Here is a 19,942-nt window from a genome sequence, read left to right on the forward strand (position 1 = left end):
GCCAAAATATAGGGATGAGCATTTGCCAAATACTTATTGACCAATATCCAACTACACAAATTTGACAGGCTTGCTGAGCTAAAACTTGGCCCGTAAAGGAAACAAGATACGACCTCTAAAATTTAAAGCTGACCCAAAATTATAAACCCAAACAAATGTCAATGACTTCTTTTGAAAGTTTAAGACTCGAGGTTGAACACTCCGAAGATAAAAACTTAGATTTTTGTATTAGATTAATGTTGTATCTCGTTATAAATTATTATAGAGCCTTATTTTTTATTTATGTGAGACTTAAATTTTTCTCTATACATCTTGTCACACCTAATATTATTGAGATTGGTACATGTATATAACTGGTGGATGATTCGATCGAGTAGTTCTCATTATTTTTGTCTGTCTTTACTCTTTTTGAATTTCAAATGATACTCTTATATATTCTTCAATACTTCTTCAAAAGATGATGATTATATATATATATATATATATATATATAAAGAGAGAAAATACTCCCGTTGAAAGATTTATTTTACACACTCCTAATTATAATAATAGAGAAAGGTTAGTAAACAATTTCTGCAACCATTGGGAACTTAGCTTCTCATAACATATTTCAATTAATTTTACACTATGGAAAATTAACTTTAAGTAAAATCACAATACCGAAAATTAATTTTTGATACAATGCCAAAATATAGGGATGAGCATTTGCCAAATACTTATTGACCAATATCCAACTACACAAATTTGACAGGCTTGCTGAGCTAAAACTTGGCCCGTAAAGGAAACAAGATACGACCTCTAAAATTTAAAGCTGACCCAAAATTATAAACCCAAACAAATGTCAATGACTTCTTTTGAAAGTTTAAGACTCGAGGTTGAACACTCCGAAGATAAAAACTTAGATTTTTGTATTAGATTAATGTTGTATCTCGTTATAAATTATTATAGAGCCTTATTTTTTATTTATGTGAGACTTAAATTTTTCTCTATACATCTTGTCACACCTAATATTATTGAGATTGGTACATGTATATAACTGGTGGATGATTCGATCGAGTAGTTCTCATTATTTTTGTCTGTCTTTACTCTTTTTGAATTTCAAATGATACTCTTATATATTCTTCAATACTTCTTCAAAAGATGATGATTATATATATATATATATATATATATATAAAGAGTGAAAATACTCCCGTTGAAAGATTTTCAAACTATTGTTTTTCTAGAGTCAAAAGTCATACGTATCACCGAGTTGTCAAGTAGTCTCATCATAACAATTAAACGCAATACAATCTTGAGACAATATGGAAGGATTGAGATATACATAATCTTTTAGCAACGACTCCTCATATTCTTAAGTGAAACATTAAATGTTCTTTGTCTCAAAGATATACACTCTCAAAACACGTAATCATAAGATGTGTTACTACGAAGAAAATGATTTGATAATCAAATGCATTACATCTTTAATACATTGGATAAATCTTTATGAAGTACTCATCTCTCTTTTTTCATGTTCATTACTTTAGACATGGTGGTTCATTTTGTCTGGGTTAATTTTGTCAAACATAATTATCAAAAAGATCACATAGGACTTTATTGGTATCGTCTGCCTACTTAAACACGAGTTAGATGATACAATTGCTATTGTAATATTCTTTATTACTATAAAATTAATTATAGGTCGTTTGTTTCTAAACTAGTCATAGTCTTACAATCTCCTCATTTTTTATTATAACATACACATATATTGATGAACAATTTTTTCTTGTGTAAAGAAAATATTTTAAAGAGTTGTGGACAAATATTCTTACTAATACGTATGAACACTTGTGATTGATTTTATTTGGCCTTTTTATTCACTAAGATATCTTCTTTTGGTTCATTAAAATATTGTTCTCAATATTCGTTTCCCCTACTGTCATAAAAAAAGAATGTGTGGAAGAAAACACATTATAGTTAAAGAGAAAAAAATTAGAAGCTAACAACTTCTTTACTAATAGTGAGCATGTTTAAAACACGCTAAATAGAAAATAGATTACATCGCGAGGACCATTTAAGGAGAAATATTTTTGTTGGGAAGCCATTAAAACGTAATGAATCGGGAAAAAAATTAGGATTTTGAAAAATATAGACTGATTAACTTATTTTATACAGTTTGGCTTCTTAAAATAGAAAGATAGAAAGAAAGAAAACAATTTAAAAAAATAATAAAAATATGTAATTACTATCTTCTGTTTCTGAATTTTGATTCTTTTAATTTTAAATATACATACTAAGAAATAATAAATTTAGTCAAATTTAGTTTTTGTTATTCATAAGTAATTAATTAAAAATAAAATTTATTTAAGACATACTTTTAGATTTTTAAGGGTACGTAAGAAAAAATATCATTAATTGTATATTGATTTTTTAAAAGAAACTAAATTTTGAGATAAAATTAAAAGATTTAAAGAATCAAAATTCAGAGGTAAGAAGATGAAATTTATTTTAAGAATATCAACCATTTAACACAAGTTCTCGAGATGCGCATCTCCAAGATTTTTGCATCACACACAATGAAAGAAAACAAACGCAGAAAAAGAGGAAAAATAATAATTAAATATTTATAAGCAACATATGCTAAGTTAATTCATCATTTGTTTATAAAGTGAATATTCAAATTCTTCTTTATAAAACTAAATCTACCCTTGAGTTTTGTTAAGATATCTGATTAATATTTATGAATTTAAATTTAAATACTTCTTTATGAATATAGTCTCTAATAAATTAATATTTAATTTTAATATATTTTTATTCGTGAATGTAAAATACGATTTTTTTTCTTTTTGTAAAATACATGGCTAAGGTAATACCACAAAAGATATGAATGTCATTTTCATTCATTTGATAATCCTAAGTTATATTTCATCAACAAAAATTATCTGCTACAACTAGCTGTTGAAATGTATTATGTTTCAGCTATTGATACTTTGATATGACAATAGTTTATTACCTTTTGCTTGACCATGAGATTAGATTTTCTCCAACGAATTGACAAGCACCACTAATATTATTTTTTTCGATTTTATCTCCAACACAATCAACATCATAGAATCCTAATAATTTGTAATCATTTGATTTCTTATATAGCTAATATTAGTATTTCCTTTAAAATACCTAAATATCATTTTAACATCAGACATATGCGACTCTCTTGAATTGGATTGAAATCTAGCACATAAGCGGACACTAGAAAAATTATCAAACATTAAAACTATCGGACAAAGAAGTGACTGAATCATACCTCTATATATCTTTTTATCTACCTTCTTAGTACATTCATCCTTACCAAGAGCACACCTAAGATGCATAGGAGTTTTCACAAGTATACACTCTTTAAATTTGAAATTCTTGAAAAGCTCTTTGACATATTTTGATTAATGACTGCAGACAATATCTAAGCATTATTTAATTAGAATTCCAAGGAAATTTTTGAATTCTCCCACATGTTTATTTCAAACTCATTTTGCATTAGTTTTTTTTTTCTAAACAAGTTTTGCATTAGCTTAGAAACTCTTTGCATAAATTTTGATTAAATCCAAAGATAATATCATCTTTAAATGCTTTTCTTAATATTGTTGTTTCCACTTGTTCTCTTATAAAATTGTTTTCTAAAGGAAAGTTACTTAATCTGTCATAACAAATTCTCTGGAAGTTTATTTAAGATCATATAACAATTTTTTGAATTTATAAATATGCTCTGCAAATTGAACATCTTAAAAACGTGTTTGTTTTACGTACACTTCTCATTGATAAAACCATAAAAACTCATTTTTTACATTCATTAGATGTAAAATTATACCATCATTAGCAGCATAAGATAAAAGAACTATAATAACTTCTAACCTACCAACATAAGCAAAAAGTTTCATTATAATATTCAATACCTTCTTGTGCACAATAGTGTTTTGCATCGGTTTGTTACCACCTTACCATTTTCGTCCTCAATTGATTCCAATCTGTTATTTCAATCGGTTATTTTTCTTCTAGAGGTAGAACTAGATCCCAAACATAATTCCTTTAGATTTGATTTAACTCTTCTTTCACGACCATTATCCACCCTTCTTCTGATAAAGCTTCATCAACTGAATTTTGTTCTATCTCTTAAAGAAGTGTGAAATAGGATTATTCTTTGAAAAGATGATCTGATTCTTATTCTATCATTAGTTTCTTCCATGATCAAGTTTTCTGGTTGACTAGTTTTGTGCTTCCATGAAGTCCAAGCTTGTTATGTGAGCTCTCATGAAATCATTACTTAACTATAGGCTAGAGTATAGATGATGTCAATTTCATCTAACAATAGTGATATCAGACACAACCAAGCAGACAACAGCAAACACATTTGTAACTATGTATAATCCAAATATCTATACATAAGACTAAAAGTTATATTAAATATATAAATGTTCTACACAGGTTCTAACTTCATTTATATATAATATATTGATAATAAATATATAAATGTTCTGCACAGGTTCTAATTTCATCTTATTGAAGTTATGATCTTGGTGTTGAATCATACTTCCCAAATTGTAGCTTTGCCATGAAGATAATGTAATCAATAAAACAATCAAAAGGGACCTCATGTCAATCAGGTCTTTTGATTATATTTTGTATAACAACTGTCCTCGCTTTCCTTATCTGCCGACTGCATTTATCAGCGCGTGCACTTAGAGTCTCCAACGTCTCTGAAAACGTTTCTATATTCTTCTTAATCTCATCAATCGCAAGCTTTATCACATCCTCATTTCTAAGTGCGAAATCAGCATTCTGCAACAAAGATTCAAGCTGTAGTTCCAATTTGTTGGTAAGCAACCGAATGTTGTCCAAGTCCTTCAATGAAATGTAAGTGCCAAGCTGCATTGAGCTGACTACTTCCCTTTGTCCCTTTAGAGCCTTCTCATAGCCCTTAAAAAGTGAGTTACACCATTTTCCGACTGACCCTATTGGAACAACCAACGCTGCAGCCAAAGCCGTTATAACAGGCGGTGCAGCAATAGAAGCAGCTACTACTGAGAAAATCAACACAGAAACAAACGCAGCAACAAAAATTGCATTTGAAACCCTCTTCCATGTCTTGTGGGATTTCAATTTCTTATCAAGCTTCCTCTTTCTGATTTGCAATTTCTGCAACATGGTTGCCTGCTGCGTATAAACCGATTGAAACAACAAATAAAACTCATCAGTAAAAGGATCCCCGGCATCCTTAAATTTCTTAAGCTCTTGCAATGTCTTCACACAAGTCCCCCCTTCAAGCCCATTTTGCACCTCTTCTTCAAAATAGGTAATTACTGACTTGACCATCACTTGATTTTTTCGCGCCCGTCTCAAGCATTTCTCAAGTGAATTACAGAATTCCAACGTCTGAAGACTATTATCAAAATAATCATTAACCAAAGAGAACAAATCCTTGTTACCCCAAATATCTCTCTTGCAATCCAAAATAACCTTAACTACTTCCTGATTCATCTCAAGCAAACTATCGGTAACTTCTCTTAGTGAATCAAAAGATAAAGACCTAACCTCAACACCATTAGCAAGGGAACTTATAACCCTATTTGTGTGTTCTTTAATGGTCTCATCAAAACATTGCAAGTTTGGATCTTTAACACATTCAGCTTCATAAGAGCTCAAATCAGCAGCATACAGAGAATGGGTACCCATTTTGGTACCATCAATCATCATCTTGCTAGATTGCCCACCCATCTTTGATAGATCAAATTCAATTCCTAAAAATGTAATAAAACCGAAATTTCAAAAGAATTCAAGTTACAATCTCCTCCTTCTTCTCCCTTCAATCAATCGCAATTAATCCTGAAACCACAGAAAATGAACCCCAAATTTAGTAAAGTTTCAAAATTGAGCTCAATTGAAGAATATAGAAACAAAAATATGAATTGACTTAGTTAGATCTAAAACCCCCCAATTGTTGCAAATTGTGAAGACCCAAATCAAAGTTGAGATTTTAGAGCATGTGGTGAGTTTGGGTTACCTGGGTTTCAGCTGAAATGTGACAATGTGTTGGTTTGACTCACTCGGAAGCTTCCACTTGCTTGCAAAGTTGTTGAGTGAGAGTAGATAGAAAAATCAAAGCAAGGGAACGAGAGAGCGAAACAAAGATTGGGTCTATGCGAAGACTTTACATGATTGTAGAAAATTCGAAGAAATGGGGTACTCCTCTTTTTTTCGGTTCTTTTTTATTTTTTAAATAACCCAATTTAAAAATAAATAAAAAAACTCAATATACTCTCTTTTTAAAACACTATATATCAATCTATCCTCTTTTTAATTATAGTTAATTCCTAAAGAAATTGCAATGGCTACTTGGTTTTGGGTAGGTTTTTTTTTATAAAAAAAAAAAAAAAAAACTTTTTACATCTACTTTGTAATGCTTCTCGTCAAGTAAAACTACTTCTGATCATTGCCTCTGATCAAGAAATTATGATTTCGATGTTCCTGCCTCTAGTCAAGAAATCATGTTTCTGGTTGTTTTGTGCCTCTGATCAAGTACTTCTGCTTCTAATTGTTTTATACTTCTGATCAAGAACATTCTGCTTCAGCCAAACTGAAATCAAAGTACTTAGAAAAAATTCTAAGTTTCATTTTTATGCTCAATAGTTAGAATTAATCTCAACGGATCTATTTTTGAAGAAATTGAAGCACCGTGTTGAAGGACAACAAGACCATACCATGAAGAACACAAGACCATTTCATGAAGTACACTCAACCATATGTTGATGGACAAAGACAATGTTGTAACTACTTCTATTAACAACACACATATTTTGAGTTCATATAAGACACAACAACTCATAACAACTTACAATATTCTTTCAAAGTGAAACAATCTCAAATCAAGAAGCAAACACTGGATTAGGAAAATTGTCAAATTTATCTAAGTGTTGAGAAAGAAAAATATGAGAGCTTATCTTACAAACATCATCTAGTTAGAAAGAAATTGATGCAAAACCACAAACATTTATTATGTTGTAACCAAGTCCAATAGTGGTTTATTGTGTTCCTTAATGGCTTGACTAAACTAAGTTGAAAGTTGAGAAGACTTGTTAGAACTTATAAACTTAGTCCAGTAGTAGTTGCCATTTTCTCAACAACTTGACGTACAAAGTTGAAGGTGAGAAGATTTAACACAGTCATTGTGACTAACCAAGTCCTCAAATGTAACTTCTAATTATAGTGGATTAAATCTTCGAAGGAATGGATTGGACGTAGCTACTGAGTTAGTATTGAACTAGGATATATTGTTGAGTTATTTATTTTATCGTTTAAGTTTTATCACTAAAGTTTTTAAGTCATTCGAAATATTTTTCAAAATAGTAAACACCATAGTCGATTGTTCTAGAGGATATTATTGACCCATTTTAAAGCCTCTAGATTCACATTCCTGATTTCACCGCGGTAAAAGTTGAATGATGACTCACTTGATGCATATTATTTTTTAAATGAGGTAAAAATTGTCAAGTATTATAAAGTGATAAGTGGAAAATATACAACAAAGGATCATATGTGTTGACGAAGGATCATGCCAACCATTATTTGGATTATTATAAACACTTTTAATAGATTTGTGTCCATCTAAAATCAAACAAACGTTGACTTGTGGTTTGACATGCCTTTTCAGATTTTAAACAGAAGCTTCAAGACCCCGAGAAAAGTGGTTTTACAAAATTTGAACCCATAAATGCATGGAGGGATAGCCCATAAATGATACTTTGATTTCCACAATAGTTCCACGAAGAAATTTTTACATGGCCAACAACCACCTTGAAAACTCATTGTAATAATTCTCTTAATTCCCATAAATCGTTTTGATAGCCTTATTCTTTGTCATCCATGTCTTTCTATAGAATAAGTGTATTGTGTTTGAAAATGGTATTGAAAGTGAGGTATGGTTGAGGGTGATGGTTGACCAACATCTGATAATGGATGACAATCCTCAAACGTGACATATATTTCGATAAAACCAAGTTGCGACCACTGTTTATGAACATCAAACATGAGTTCAACATCTTCATCGTCTTCAACATATAAAAATTCATAATGAGAAACCAGAAGAGAGTAGGGTGTCAAAAAATCATATTAGACACCCTCTTATTATTTTCAAACTTCAATTTTTTCTCTTTAAGTTAGTAAGGTTGCATCCATAATGAATTTGAATACCTTTTGTTCCCCTCACTTTTGAAATATTTACTAATATCTTGTCTTTCACATATTTCTCCATTATAGTAAATAAGGGAAACTATATTTTTTGGTGTCATTAATATGATTTAAAAAATTATGATGAAGTCTAAATAAAATAATAGAAGATAGTTATATATTAATAAGATTAGAAAATCATTCATTATATCTATGTATTAATAATTTTACGCATGCACAAGATAGAATCAATTATCAACTGAGAAACATGAAAATGTGTGAAATCTCCCTTCCAAATAGCGACTATGTGATAAGAAGATTCTTATTTGAACGAGTATGAATTTTTGAAATAGGGCCAATTGAGCTTTTATGTTACTTTTGTTCGTTTGACATATGAAATTGTATCACTTTTTTTACCACTAACTTATTCCAAATGAGTCTTGGTCCTTTTTTTGTTTAAAATTTTATATTGCTCAAACATTCTTTTATGTCATTGTTGCAGGTCTAGAATGATATTTTCATATTTATCATTTTTAGCTTGAAGTTCCTCATAAAGTTGATTTCTAAGGAAACCACATTTGTAGAGTGTTTAGGATAATTGTGAGTTGTAAAACATTTCATCAATGATTTCATCCTCCTTCATCTCAAATAAGTCAAACTCTTGTACTCTCATGTCTAACATTGCTTCTTTTATGTGACTTGATCGTTCATGACGAATCTTCAGTGTATACCATAGCTCCTTTGCACTTTGGCACTATTTGATTATGTCATATTTTTCCCTGCTCAAGGCACACGTTAGAAATAAATGAGTTTGAGACTTTAGGAATACCTAGGCATTTTCATCTACGATCCATTATGCTTGATGCTTTTCATTTGATGCAATGTGCCATCAAAACTATGATGACATGATTTCCATTTTTGACCACTAACCACATTTTGACTCAAAAGTAGGGTGGCTTGTTGGAGGATACACCATCAGATATGTACTTAGCTTTTGACATTTTTTGTTTCTCTTGATCTTTTTCTCTTACATTATTAGATGTAATTTTCTAGAGAACTTGGTTTTGTTGTCGGTTCAAATAACTAAAATATCACTAGAAGAAAGGTTGAATAATGATTTCTCTCTTTCAAATTTTCCTTTTAAATGGATCTCCTCTGTATGAGGATAATGGATCAGTTTTAGAGGATGTGTTTAGAATTGACGCAAGAATAGAATGAGATAAAATGAAGAGCTTAGAGTTTAGAAAAACACATAAACAAATTTATTATGATTCACCTAAAGTGGGTTACATCCACTCCTCATTCACTTGTGAGTATTTTCACTGTGGCTCAAAAAGACATATCCTCTTATGATGTTCTTTTCACTATGTATTATCTTAGCCTCACTAAACAATTTCTCTTCTTGTCTTACTGAACTTATACAAATTCCAACAAGTTAAACTTAACTTGTTGGATATACAAGTTTTTATGAATGGATCTTAACAACTAAACCTGAAATATACTTTCAAAAAGAATGATTCAAATATATATTTAAGATTTGTAGAATGTATATTGAGGATGTGATTAGATTGTTTTATCACTACTTTGATCTTTGATTGTGATTTGCTCTTCTTGATCTTCTGAGGGTGAGATTATCTCAATTTATAGAAGTCATAAAGCTTCGAATATGATAAACAACAAAATATATTTGTTAGGAATTTAGAAAATTGTCCTTTGATTTTATTTGGAATTGTAAAATTGTCCTTCCAACTTTGTCCTCGTTTTAATTATACTGAGAGGATGAGTACGCGTGGTCTATCATCAAATTTAATGAGTACGATGACGATTTTTTACGTTTCCTTTTTCCAACATTTTAGAATAGCGTGCCATTCAAGTGAAAAGTACCACATCTTGTAGCTTTGTATTTTCACATAAGTTTTCCACGTGTGAGGATAGCTAATCAACAAGATTCATCATCAATTTTGTGTTGCTTATCTTCTAGGACTTGTACAAGTTTACACAAGTACTTTTAATCTTTATAATTTACAATTGATTGTCTTTATTGCTCTTTCTGATAATTTTTGGATATTTGAGATGATCGGACTAAATACAAAATCATCCTCACTCATAGGATAAACTTTCATCTAGTCAAAATTATTAATAACATGTTCTAAGATAATACACTCATGAGCACATATTAGATAACACATATAATCAAAGTCCTTAATATTTAAATAGTTTTGTTATCATTAAAACATTAAAAAGATATTTTAATTCAACAGAACAAACTAATATCACACTTAGACTACAAAATCATAAATAAAACACAAAAGAAAAGAAAAAAACTAAATTTATGTAAAAACCCACTTATTTAAATAGAAGGAGGGAATAAAATAACCTAGAGCGGTGATTTCAGACAAAAAAAAATACTCTAAATCACCTCTCTAATGGAAGAAGTGGAAGAAGAAACTTAGAGTTATTTTTGAGCTGCCATTACACAGTTCTGTGGGAAAGAAAAAACAAAAACAAAAAATTACACAGATATAAGCTTATATAATACACAGATCTTCTGATTAAGCTTAAAATGATGCACATCCCAAATCATTCCCATCTTGATATAAGCTTATATAATACACAGATCTTCTGCACACCCATTATTTTATGTAATGTAATAAGCTATAGGTTGAATGGACAAAAGAGAGACTGAATCAATGACATATAATTGTGACTCTGTGAATGTGGAAAACGAGGTTACCATTGGTACAGTATTCAATCAAGGATTAAGGTTCAACTAATCTTTAACTATTCAACATGGAATTATCATCCTTTGTCTCGAAATTCATTGCACCAACATCAATTGAAAGGACAATTTCAAAGTCAGCCCCCATGACCCATGAAGATCAACTTTATAGACTACAATTGCGACGACTCAACAACCTTGATATTCAAAGCTCAATAGTATTCTCAGTTTCTACACTGAAATTAATATTTTATTACTTTCAATTACGAGTTGAGGAGTATCACATGTTGATGTTCATGTTACAACATTATTACAGTATCATAAATAACAAATTTACATTTAAAATACAGCAACCAATCAGTTTGCTTGAAAGAATCTAATAAAATAACAGAATTTGATAACCGACACAGTATTTGTGCGCACAATCATGTGTTAATACGGTGTCAAGTTCTTGTGTCCAAAATCCAAATAACACCTCTGATAAAATTAAGAGTCAATAAGATTGAACCGGTTCATTTGATGAAACAAGATTAGATTACCAAATCGCTGAAAACAAAGCATCTCTCAGCATTAATTAACACACAAACTAAACTGAAGATCTAAACACAAACAAAAAATAGATTAACTACTTTTAACTCCAACTCATCCTATGGTATAACTATGTCATTTTAATGCCTCAAAATCACCACCAGCAAAGAAACTTTGGAATTTAGATGATCAAGTAAAGTTCACCAGCATAATTTGCCAGACAAATTATTTAACATTCTTTAAGTTTCATAATCCTCTATTGAATTAACACACAATATATCCTGTGCAGAATTCAAAAGGATGATACAACAAAATTTTAATTACAAATTCATGGGATAATGCATAATACAAAAATGAAGACAAATGCACATAGAAAAGGGAAAGAATGGGAATTATTTTATACATTCCCTGATAGCAAATGATTTGATACATATAAACTTAAACTCCTAAACTGTTTAATTTAATGTTACAAAACTAATAACAGTTTAATTTTGCCTATAAGCAATGTAATTAGCCAAAGCAATTAAAGGAGCAGATTTATGAGGATCAAACCCAGAAAGCTGATCCTGTGCATCACGGTTCAATTTCTCAGCAAATTCTTTCGATTTCTCAATCCCTAAAAGTTTTGGATAAGTAACCTTATCAGCAACCAAATCTTTTCCAGCAGTTTTCCCCAATTCCTGTGATGATTTCGTAACATCAAGAACATCGTCAACAACCTGAAACAACAAACCTATGTATCTAGCAAATTTTCTCAATTTCTCAACATCTTCATCACAACCACCACCTAGAATCGCACCAAGAACAACAGCAGCTTCTAACAAAGCAGCGGTTTTATGAAGGTGAATGAATTCAAGCCTCTCTAATCCAACATTGGATAAACCTTCGGAGTTTGTGTCGACAACTTGACCGGCGACTAGTCCCTCGGAGCCGATCGACTTCGCTAATTCTCCAATTGCACGGACAATTCTCGCCGGAGAAACGCCGGCGGTTGATACCGCGATGTGTTCGAACGCGAAAGCGAGAAGCGCATCGCCGGCTAGAACAGCAACATCCTCGCCGAACACTTTGTGATTCGTCGGTTTTCCTCGCCGGAGATCGTCGTTATCCATACAAGGAAGGTCGTCGTGAATAAGCGACATGGTGTGAATCATCTCGACGGCGCACGCCGCCGGCATCGCCATGGATTCAGTTCCGCCGACGAGTTCGCAGGCGGCTAAGCAGAGAACCGGGCGGACGCGCTTCCCGCCAGCGAGGAGAGAGTATCGCATGGCTTCGTGTACTTTAAAGGGCTCGCGTAACGAAACGGCGTCGTTTAGGGCTTGGTTAACCCTAGTTGCTTTTTCAATCATGTAGGTTTTGAAATTGAAAATTGGATTATCTTCAGTTTCAAGTGTTTCTTGTTTGGTGAGTAAAGATGAAACGGAAAATGAAGCGGAATGGTTATTATAAAATTGAAGGGTTTGTGGTTTTGCAGTGTTGATGGGTATTTTGGTAAAGAGATAGAAAGTTGAGGATCTGGATCTGGATCTGGTGGTAGTAGTTGTAGTAACTTGATTGAACATGAAATTGGGGCGTGTCCATGTGTTAAGATTCACGGCACTGCTCATGTTTGTTGTTGGCTTTTGCGTGTGGATTTTCACTATGTTTCTTGTTAGTAGTAAGAGGAGGAGTTGTTCCTTTTTTCTTATATATATATATATATTGGGTGTATTGAAATCTTTGGTTTCAAAGGTTAGGAGTAGTTGTTTGTGAGAGGGAGTGTGGTGGTAGTGTGTGTGAGACACATTAGTGAAGTCATTGATCTGGTTGTGTTTGTGTGAGAAGAAATTGAGGGGAATGGAAATGGAAAATGGAAAGTGGAAAGAAAAGAGAGAGAGAGGCGATAAAGTGGGTAAGGTAAGATAAGCAAAGATTGAAGCAATGAGGTGAGGGTGTTGTGTAATAACCAACCAAAGATAGAATCTATAAGATTTGATTTGGGATTTCAAGTCCAAGCACTTACTAGGTGTTTTTTATTTCTATCCTTCACTCCGCTTCATTTGGTGTCGTTGTGTCATTTGTTTTGCGTGGGATAAAGATTAATTAGCGATAGTGTATGTATTGGTATGCCGTTATTTGGATGGAGGCACACTCAATCACAAAAATACATATTATTTATTTATTTTAAAAATATACATTTTTTTTTAAAAAAAATCTTTCTATTTTTATTAAATGTAAGTGTGCCTAAATTTTTATATAAATACTTAGTGATTATACAGACGTTCTCCTATATCTATATCTATTTATCTTCTATACTAAATATTTGAGATTTATCTTATCATGAATAATATCTACATCACATTTTGAATGATTTTGGCACCACATTCCTATTAACAAACTAGCATTAAATGCCTTTTAAGAAATATATATATATATATATATATATATATATATTACAGTTTAAATTTTGAAAAAAAAATAACAAAGTACTAATGATTCACATATCGAATACATATAAGGAAAAAAAAAATCAAAATATGCTAAAAAAGTTTTATTTAAAAAACTCTTAGTTGATTATAAATTATGTATTCATCATTATTGATATAAATAAGGATACACGATCAATTTAAAATATGGCACTTTAATAGCACCCTTGATACACAATCAAATTAGTTTTAATTATTACTAATTTGCAAGCAAATATGGCAACGTAATATACTAATATGTCTAAAGGTTTATACAATAAATATTTCATCCTTATTCATGAATAAAGTCTAAGTGTTTTCAAAATGATTCTTGCACTACAGCTCTTGTATTAAATGTTCATGAAATTATTTGCTCTTGAAAGAAAGGTAAGATTATAGCATTTGTTATTTTGACAAAACCTCCTACCCTACATATCAATGTATCGATTTTAATAAATTAATTCTTAACAAATAAGTACTAAATCTGTTGGGAGGCAATTTGTATCGATTTTGCATTCATATATGGAAAATATGGTAAAATCAATTAATTTCAATTTATATTTTGCATTCAGTTCGATTTTCAATACACAATCAATTTGATGGCCAATTAACAATCAAATATAGGCATAGTCTCTTAGTATGTAAAACAATCTCTTTTATTTTACTATTTTAAAATAAATAATCAAACATATCTTTATATAAATAATCAAACATATCTTTATATAGATTAACGAATTGATATGTAAATTAAATTAAAATATGACTTTATTTGCATTCTACTTCAATTCTATTTCAATTCTATTTTATAATAATATGACTTTATTTGCATTCTACTTCAATTCTATTTCAATTCTATTTTATAATAATATGACTTTATTCACATTCTACTTCAATTCTATTTTATAATAATATATTTAAATATGTCAAAAATTAAAGAATGTTAATATGTGAAAATTACTAAAAGTTAAATATCTAAAAAAATTAATATAATAATTATAATAGTAAAAAAATATTAATGTATAATTATATAACTTTTTAATCTACTAACAATGGGTCGATTGAAATAATAAGAGATTTTAACCGTTTAAATAAGTGGTAAACTCAATAGATTTTTTTGAAAGAAATTACTCTCCGCTAAATAGTGATAAAAACTTCGAAACTATATCATAGTAATAAAAAAAATATAATTTTTTAATATTATTTGTATTAACTCAAATTAAACTTCATTTTATTTTAAAATATATTTAAATTTATAACAAAATAAAATTGAGAATTTTTTTTATTTTTATCCCTTAATCTGAAATACTCAATTTTTATCTCTTAATTTTGTTAATTTATAAAATTGAAACTCATTTGATGAAAACGTGTTGATGTAACAATATTTATTTTGAGCCAACACCTATTAATTTATTACATTGATGTCACACATATTTAGGGATGAGAATAGGCTAGGTTGTCTGTCAAGGGTCTATGTCATGTCCTACTTATGGTCTGGTTGGTCTGACCTATTTAATAAAAAGGCTAGGATCAGATTGTTTTTAAAGCCTATTTATTTAAATAGGTCAGGCTTAGACTTATAAAAAAGCCTATTAGGCCTGACAGGTCGACCTATATATATTTTAATATTTATTATTATTATTATATTAATAATATTTTTTTCCTATTTTAAATTATATCAATTAGGCAATCACTCAATGAACATTTCATATGCAGTAGCTGTTCCATATTCGGTAGCCGTTCAATTTCTCAATCACTCAATAGTCGTTCCATATTTGTTTAAGAGGTAATAATGAGTGTGTTTGTTTTAGAAAAAAAATCTATTATTTGACACAAAAAATTATTTTTTAGGGTTTAAAGTATGTTTGTTTCATATTTTTTAAAAATTATTTTAAATAGGCTTCCAGGCCAGACTTTTAAAAAGGTCAGGTCATGCCGATAAAAAAGTCTATGATAGGCTATAGGTCAGACTTAGACCTAAAAAATAAATCGTAGGCCAGACTCAGGTCTTTCAAAGTCTAGTCTAACCTGACATATTCCCACCCCTACACATATTCCGTGCGGTGCCTTTTGTTTTCTTGTCTGTAAGTGAAATGGTAATGAAATTAACATATAACTAGGTCCCTTGCGAGGACTTAGTTCGAACTTGATATCCAATCTAACCAATTTTGATATTTGTCCGTTAAACTATGTCTTACTTTTAAAATTATGGCACTTTGATAGCACTCTTGATACACAATCAAATTAATTTTTATTATTACTAATTATCGTCATTCCAAAATGAAATATAAGTATTCAAAATAAAACATAAACAAAAATATTAGTTTAAAAACTGATGTATCATTATAAAATATATCAATTTTTCAATTATCATTTTTAATTATATTTAATTATAAATAGTAATTTGCAAGCAAATATTGCAACGTAATATGCCTAAAGGTTATAATAACAAATTAAATAAGGCCCAAAGAATAATAATTAATTAGGTAATTGTTTACACATTATTATTGTCGATATAAATGAGGATACACAATTGTTATTCCCATCTCAATTAGCTATCGAATTCCTTTTTATTAGGTTGACAATGATGTTATTGCTCCAGAGAAACTGATGTTAACACCAAAGAATTTTACACTAAAAAGTTCCTCATATTCAAGTTAAACACCCATTGAAAGCTTAAATCATGTGCCTCATCAATTATAGTTTAGGCTTAGGGGTTGTATTTCCATATTGATACTATTTGTATTGTGATAATGTTATTATTTGTACCATATAAAGCTTTAGAATTGTTTCAAGTTTATCAATAAGCTTCTGTAAAGATATTTGTCTCATTGTTTAGTATAAAGTTACACGAAATTGGTCATCGGTGCTTCCATAACAATATTTATCTAGCCACAAAATTTTCTTCTATCTTGGATATGAAAACACATGTGAATTAAGATCATTTTTTGGGTCCATATTCACTTCTTTTATATCGGTTTTTCTCTATTATTTTTATCTAATTAAGTAATTTTCATACAATTTTTTTTTTTTTATCTCGCCAATTAAGTGTTTTGATTTTTCTGTCTATTCAATTAATGATTTTTGCGTATTTAATGTCGCAGATCTAGATACATGAGTATTATAAATCACTTTAATTTTGTTAAATTTGTAGACCTTGTTTAATGTTATTAACTTGGATGTTATTTGCAGATTCACCATTTTTTCGTTTGTTTGTATATTTATTTTTTTCGTTTTTAACAAATTTGTATTTGTATTATTCTCGATCGATATACTATTTTAATACAATTGAATAAATATTGTGTTTAAGTATAAATAAATAAATAAATAAATAAATAAATAAATAAAGATATTTGTCTCCTTGTTTAGTGTAAAGTTACACAAAATTGGTCATTGGTTTATTGCTAAAAACCCAAAATGTTAAATACACACCCCATTACAATAACATAATCTTATCATTATTTTTTGTATATTGATTTTATTGTGTATACCATTAGTTTTGTTTTTCTGATTTGATGTGATGCAATTAAAGGAATACTAATAAAAGGATCAAGTGTGGTGTGGAAGATAAAGATGATCATTGAGGATCATGATGAGACTTGGTTAAAGGTTTATGATTTTGAACATTATTTTTTTTCTTCTAAAACCGTACCTATAAAATAAAACCATATGAAGAGACTTGGAGTGACTTTGCACATTTAGGTAAAGTTTTTTCTTCTCTTTCAAATCCTGTAGTTTAAAGTCATTATTAGTAAATGTATAACTCCTCTTTTGTAGTCATTTTTCTTACTAATGTTTTTATTTTTGAATGATTCTTACTAATGTTTTTATTGAGATGTTGTTTGGGTGTCTAATGTTAGATGGGATGACATTAAGCATTGTATAGTAGTATAAATTAGGAAATCTTAAATATCCATCTATCTATACTATAAAGAAATCGAACTTATTCCATCACAAATTTTGTCTACAAGTCGCATTCACCAAGATTGTTGCATCGTAAGCAGTAAGCCTCCTCACAACTTAACAATACATATCCGGTGCATAGTTGACATCACAATCATCTAAATTGTAGCAATTAGTGTAGGGTCTCGTGACGTGCACAAACTAGAACTTCTATTTTAAGATAGAGCTCAATCAATACACAATCAACAAATAATATTGATAATTGTGGTAGTCGCATTCACCAAGATTGTTGCATTGTAAGTAGTAAGCCTCCTTACAACTTAGCAATACATATCCGGTGCATGGTTGACATCACAATCATCTAAAATTGTAGCAATTAGTGTAGGGTCCCGTGACGTGCACAAACTAGAACTTCTATTTTAAGATAGAGTCCAATCAATACACAATCAACAAATAATATTGATAATTGTGATAGTCGCATTCACCAAGATTGTTGCATCGTAAGCAGTAAGCCTCCTCACAACTTAGCAATACACATTCGGTGCATGGTTGACATCACAATCAACTTAGCAATTAGTGTAGGGTTTCGTGACGTGCACAAACTAGAATTTCTATTTTAAGATAGAGTTCAATTAATACACCATCAACAAATAATATTGATAACTATGATAGTAAAAACTGTCATTATTAAATTTTGATTATGATTAATAATATAAAAAGTCTTTATATTGATGATGATGTATAAAAATTAAATTTTGTAAATTAATTTTTAAGTAATTTTCTATTGTAGTATAAAGTATTTTCCAAAGATAAATAATAAATATAATTCAAAAAAAAGTTATATTTTAACATATACAAAATAATGATAGCTCAAATAACTTTCAAACATAGAACACACCAAAAATAAACAAAATATAAAGTAATTTCTATGTATTCCTAGATAGTTAATTTTCATGTTAAAAATTCTATTATCAAGTTGTAGATTGGCAACCTACACATTTTTACTTTGATAAAAAAATCTATTCATTACTATTTTAAATAAGTAAAATTGAAACATAGTTTTATAAGTTTTATAAGTTTTATAAGTTTTATTTTGTTTATTAATGATTAAAAGAAGTGTAGGTTGTTAATTTACGCATTCTAATTTTTAAATGTAGATTAACTACATAAACAAACATTTTTATTTAATTTTTTTTTTACTATTTTAAATAACTAAAATTGGAGAATAATTTTGTAACTTTTGTAACTCTTACGATATGATGTACTAGGTTTGGATCTCCACTGTAGGAAGTACTCATAATTGAAATACTTCTCAATTATGTTTTCAATATTACATAAATAAATAAATAAATATTGTGTATTTGTTATGTATATATTTTCTCCTTCTTTAGGGTTTGAATTTGGTCATCTAATTAGTAATTATTCAACAGTTAACTCAAACAAGTTAAGATAACCAACCTCTACAATTTTATTTATCAATTACATATTTTTACTAAAATAATTGATTAACCCATTGTATATTTTTATTCAGGTGTATTTATGTCCAATAAACCCTTTTAAATTTTTTCCTTTCCACACGAAAATTGAAAAATATTACAAAACTCTCTTCAATCAATTTTTTTTTCTTCATTTTTTTAGATAAGCTTTCAAAACTATTTATATATTTTCCTTTCCAAATGACAATTCAAAAACACTATAAAACTCTCTCATTCCAAATTTAGCCTTGGCCTAAAAAAACATTGGATCTTCCAATATTTAATATAATTTGTGTGATATTTAAAAAACGATACGTAAAATAGAAGAATAACAGAGTTGTGTATGCTTTTTTATTCAATTTTTTTATAGGTTGCCTCCATTAAATGTAATAATATTCGAATTGGGTCATTTATATATTTTTTATATGAGAAAAGAATGAAAGTAGATTATCTAATCATGTATTAGTTTTTTGTATGTACAATTTATATATTTCAATTTTGTTTTGTAAATATTAACAAAAAATATTTTTGAATTTTTTCCAATATTTAATAATTATCTATTTTTTTGAACAAATATTTAGTTGTTAAATATTAGAAATTAAAATATTATTGTCTATTTTTTTGTCAATATCATATATGTTGTCTGAATTTAAAAATTCATTTGTTATAAAATTTCA

The 19,942-nt window shown here is 29.2% G+C and overlaps 2 protein-coding genes across 3 annotated transcripts; both read right to left on the reverse strand.

Annotated features, from left to right (window-relative positions):
• Positions 1–4,410: 4,410 nt before the first annotated feature.
• On the reverse strand, positions 4,411–6,217 carry LOC101508912 (UPF0496 protein At2g18630-like). Of its 2 annotated transcripts, none has more exons than XM_073363969.1 (2): positions 5,962–6,217; positions 4,411–5,856 (listed from the first exon to the last, which is right to left on the reverse strand). In XM_073363969.1, the coding sequence occupies exon 2, from the start codon at positions 5,746–5,748 to the stop codon at positions 4,630–4,632; it is 1,119 nt and encodes a 372-aa protein (XP_073220070.1). In that variant the 5' UTR covers positions 5,749–5,856; positions 5,962–6,217; the 3' UTR covers positions 4,411–4,629. The 2 variants fall into 2 exon arrangements, with proteins under 2 accessions (XP_073220070.1, XP_012573694.1); XM_012718240.3 differs by having other exon boundaries at positions 6,035–6,216.
• Positions 6,218–11,744: 5,527 nt separating this feature from the next.
• On the reverse strand, positions 11,745–13,509 carry LOC101509231 (geranylgeranyl pyrophosphate synthase, chloroplastic-like). The gene has a single exon (XM_004509182.4). The coding sequence runs from the start codon at positions 13,051–13,053 to the stop codon at positions 11,929–11,931; it is 1,125 nt and encodes a 374-aa protein (XP_004509239.1). The 5' UTR covers positions 13,054–13,509; the 3' UTR covers positions 11,745–11,928.
• Positions 13,510–19,942: the final 6,433 nt, after the last annotated feature.

This window comes from Cicer arietinum, chromosome 7 (assembly GCF_000331145.2).
Source record: "Cicer arietinum cultivar CDC Frontier isolate Library 1 chromosome 7, Cicar.CDCFrontier_v2.0, whole genome shotgun sequence".
Lineage (NCBI taxonomy): Eukaryota > Viridiplantae > Streptophyta > Magnoliopsida > Fabales > Fabaceae > Cicer > Cicer arietinum.

Coding starts and splice junctions, on each gene's coding strand:
- LOC101508912 (XM_073363969.1), bottom strand. CDS start 5,748: ATGGGTGGGCAATCTAGCAAGATGATGATTGATGGTACCAAAATGGGT.
- LOC101509231 (XM_004509182.4), bottom strand. CDS start 13,053: ATGAGCAGTGCCGTGAATCTTAACACATGGACACGCCCCAATTTCATG.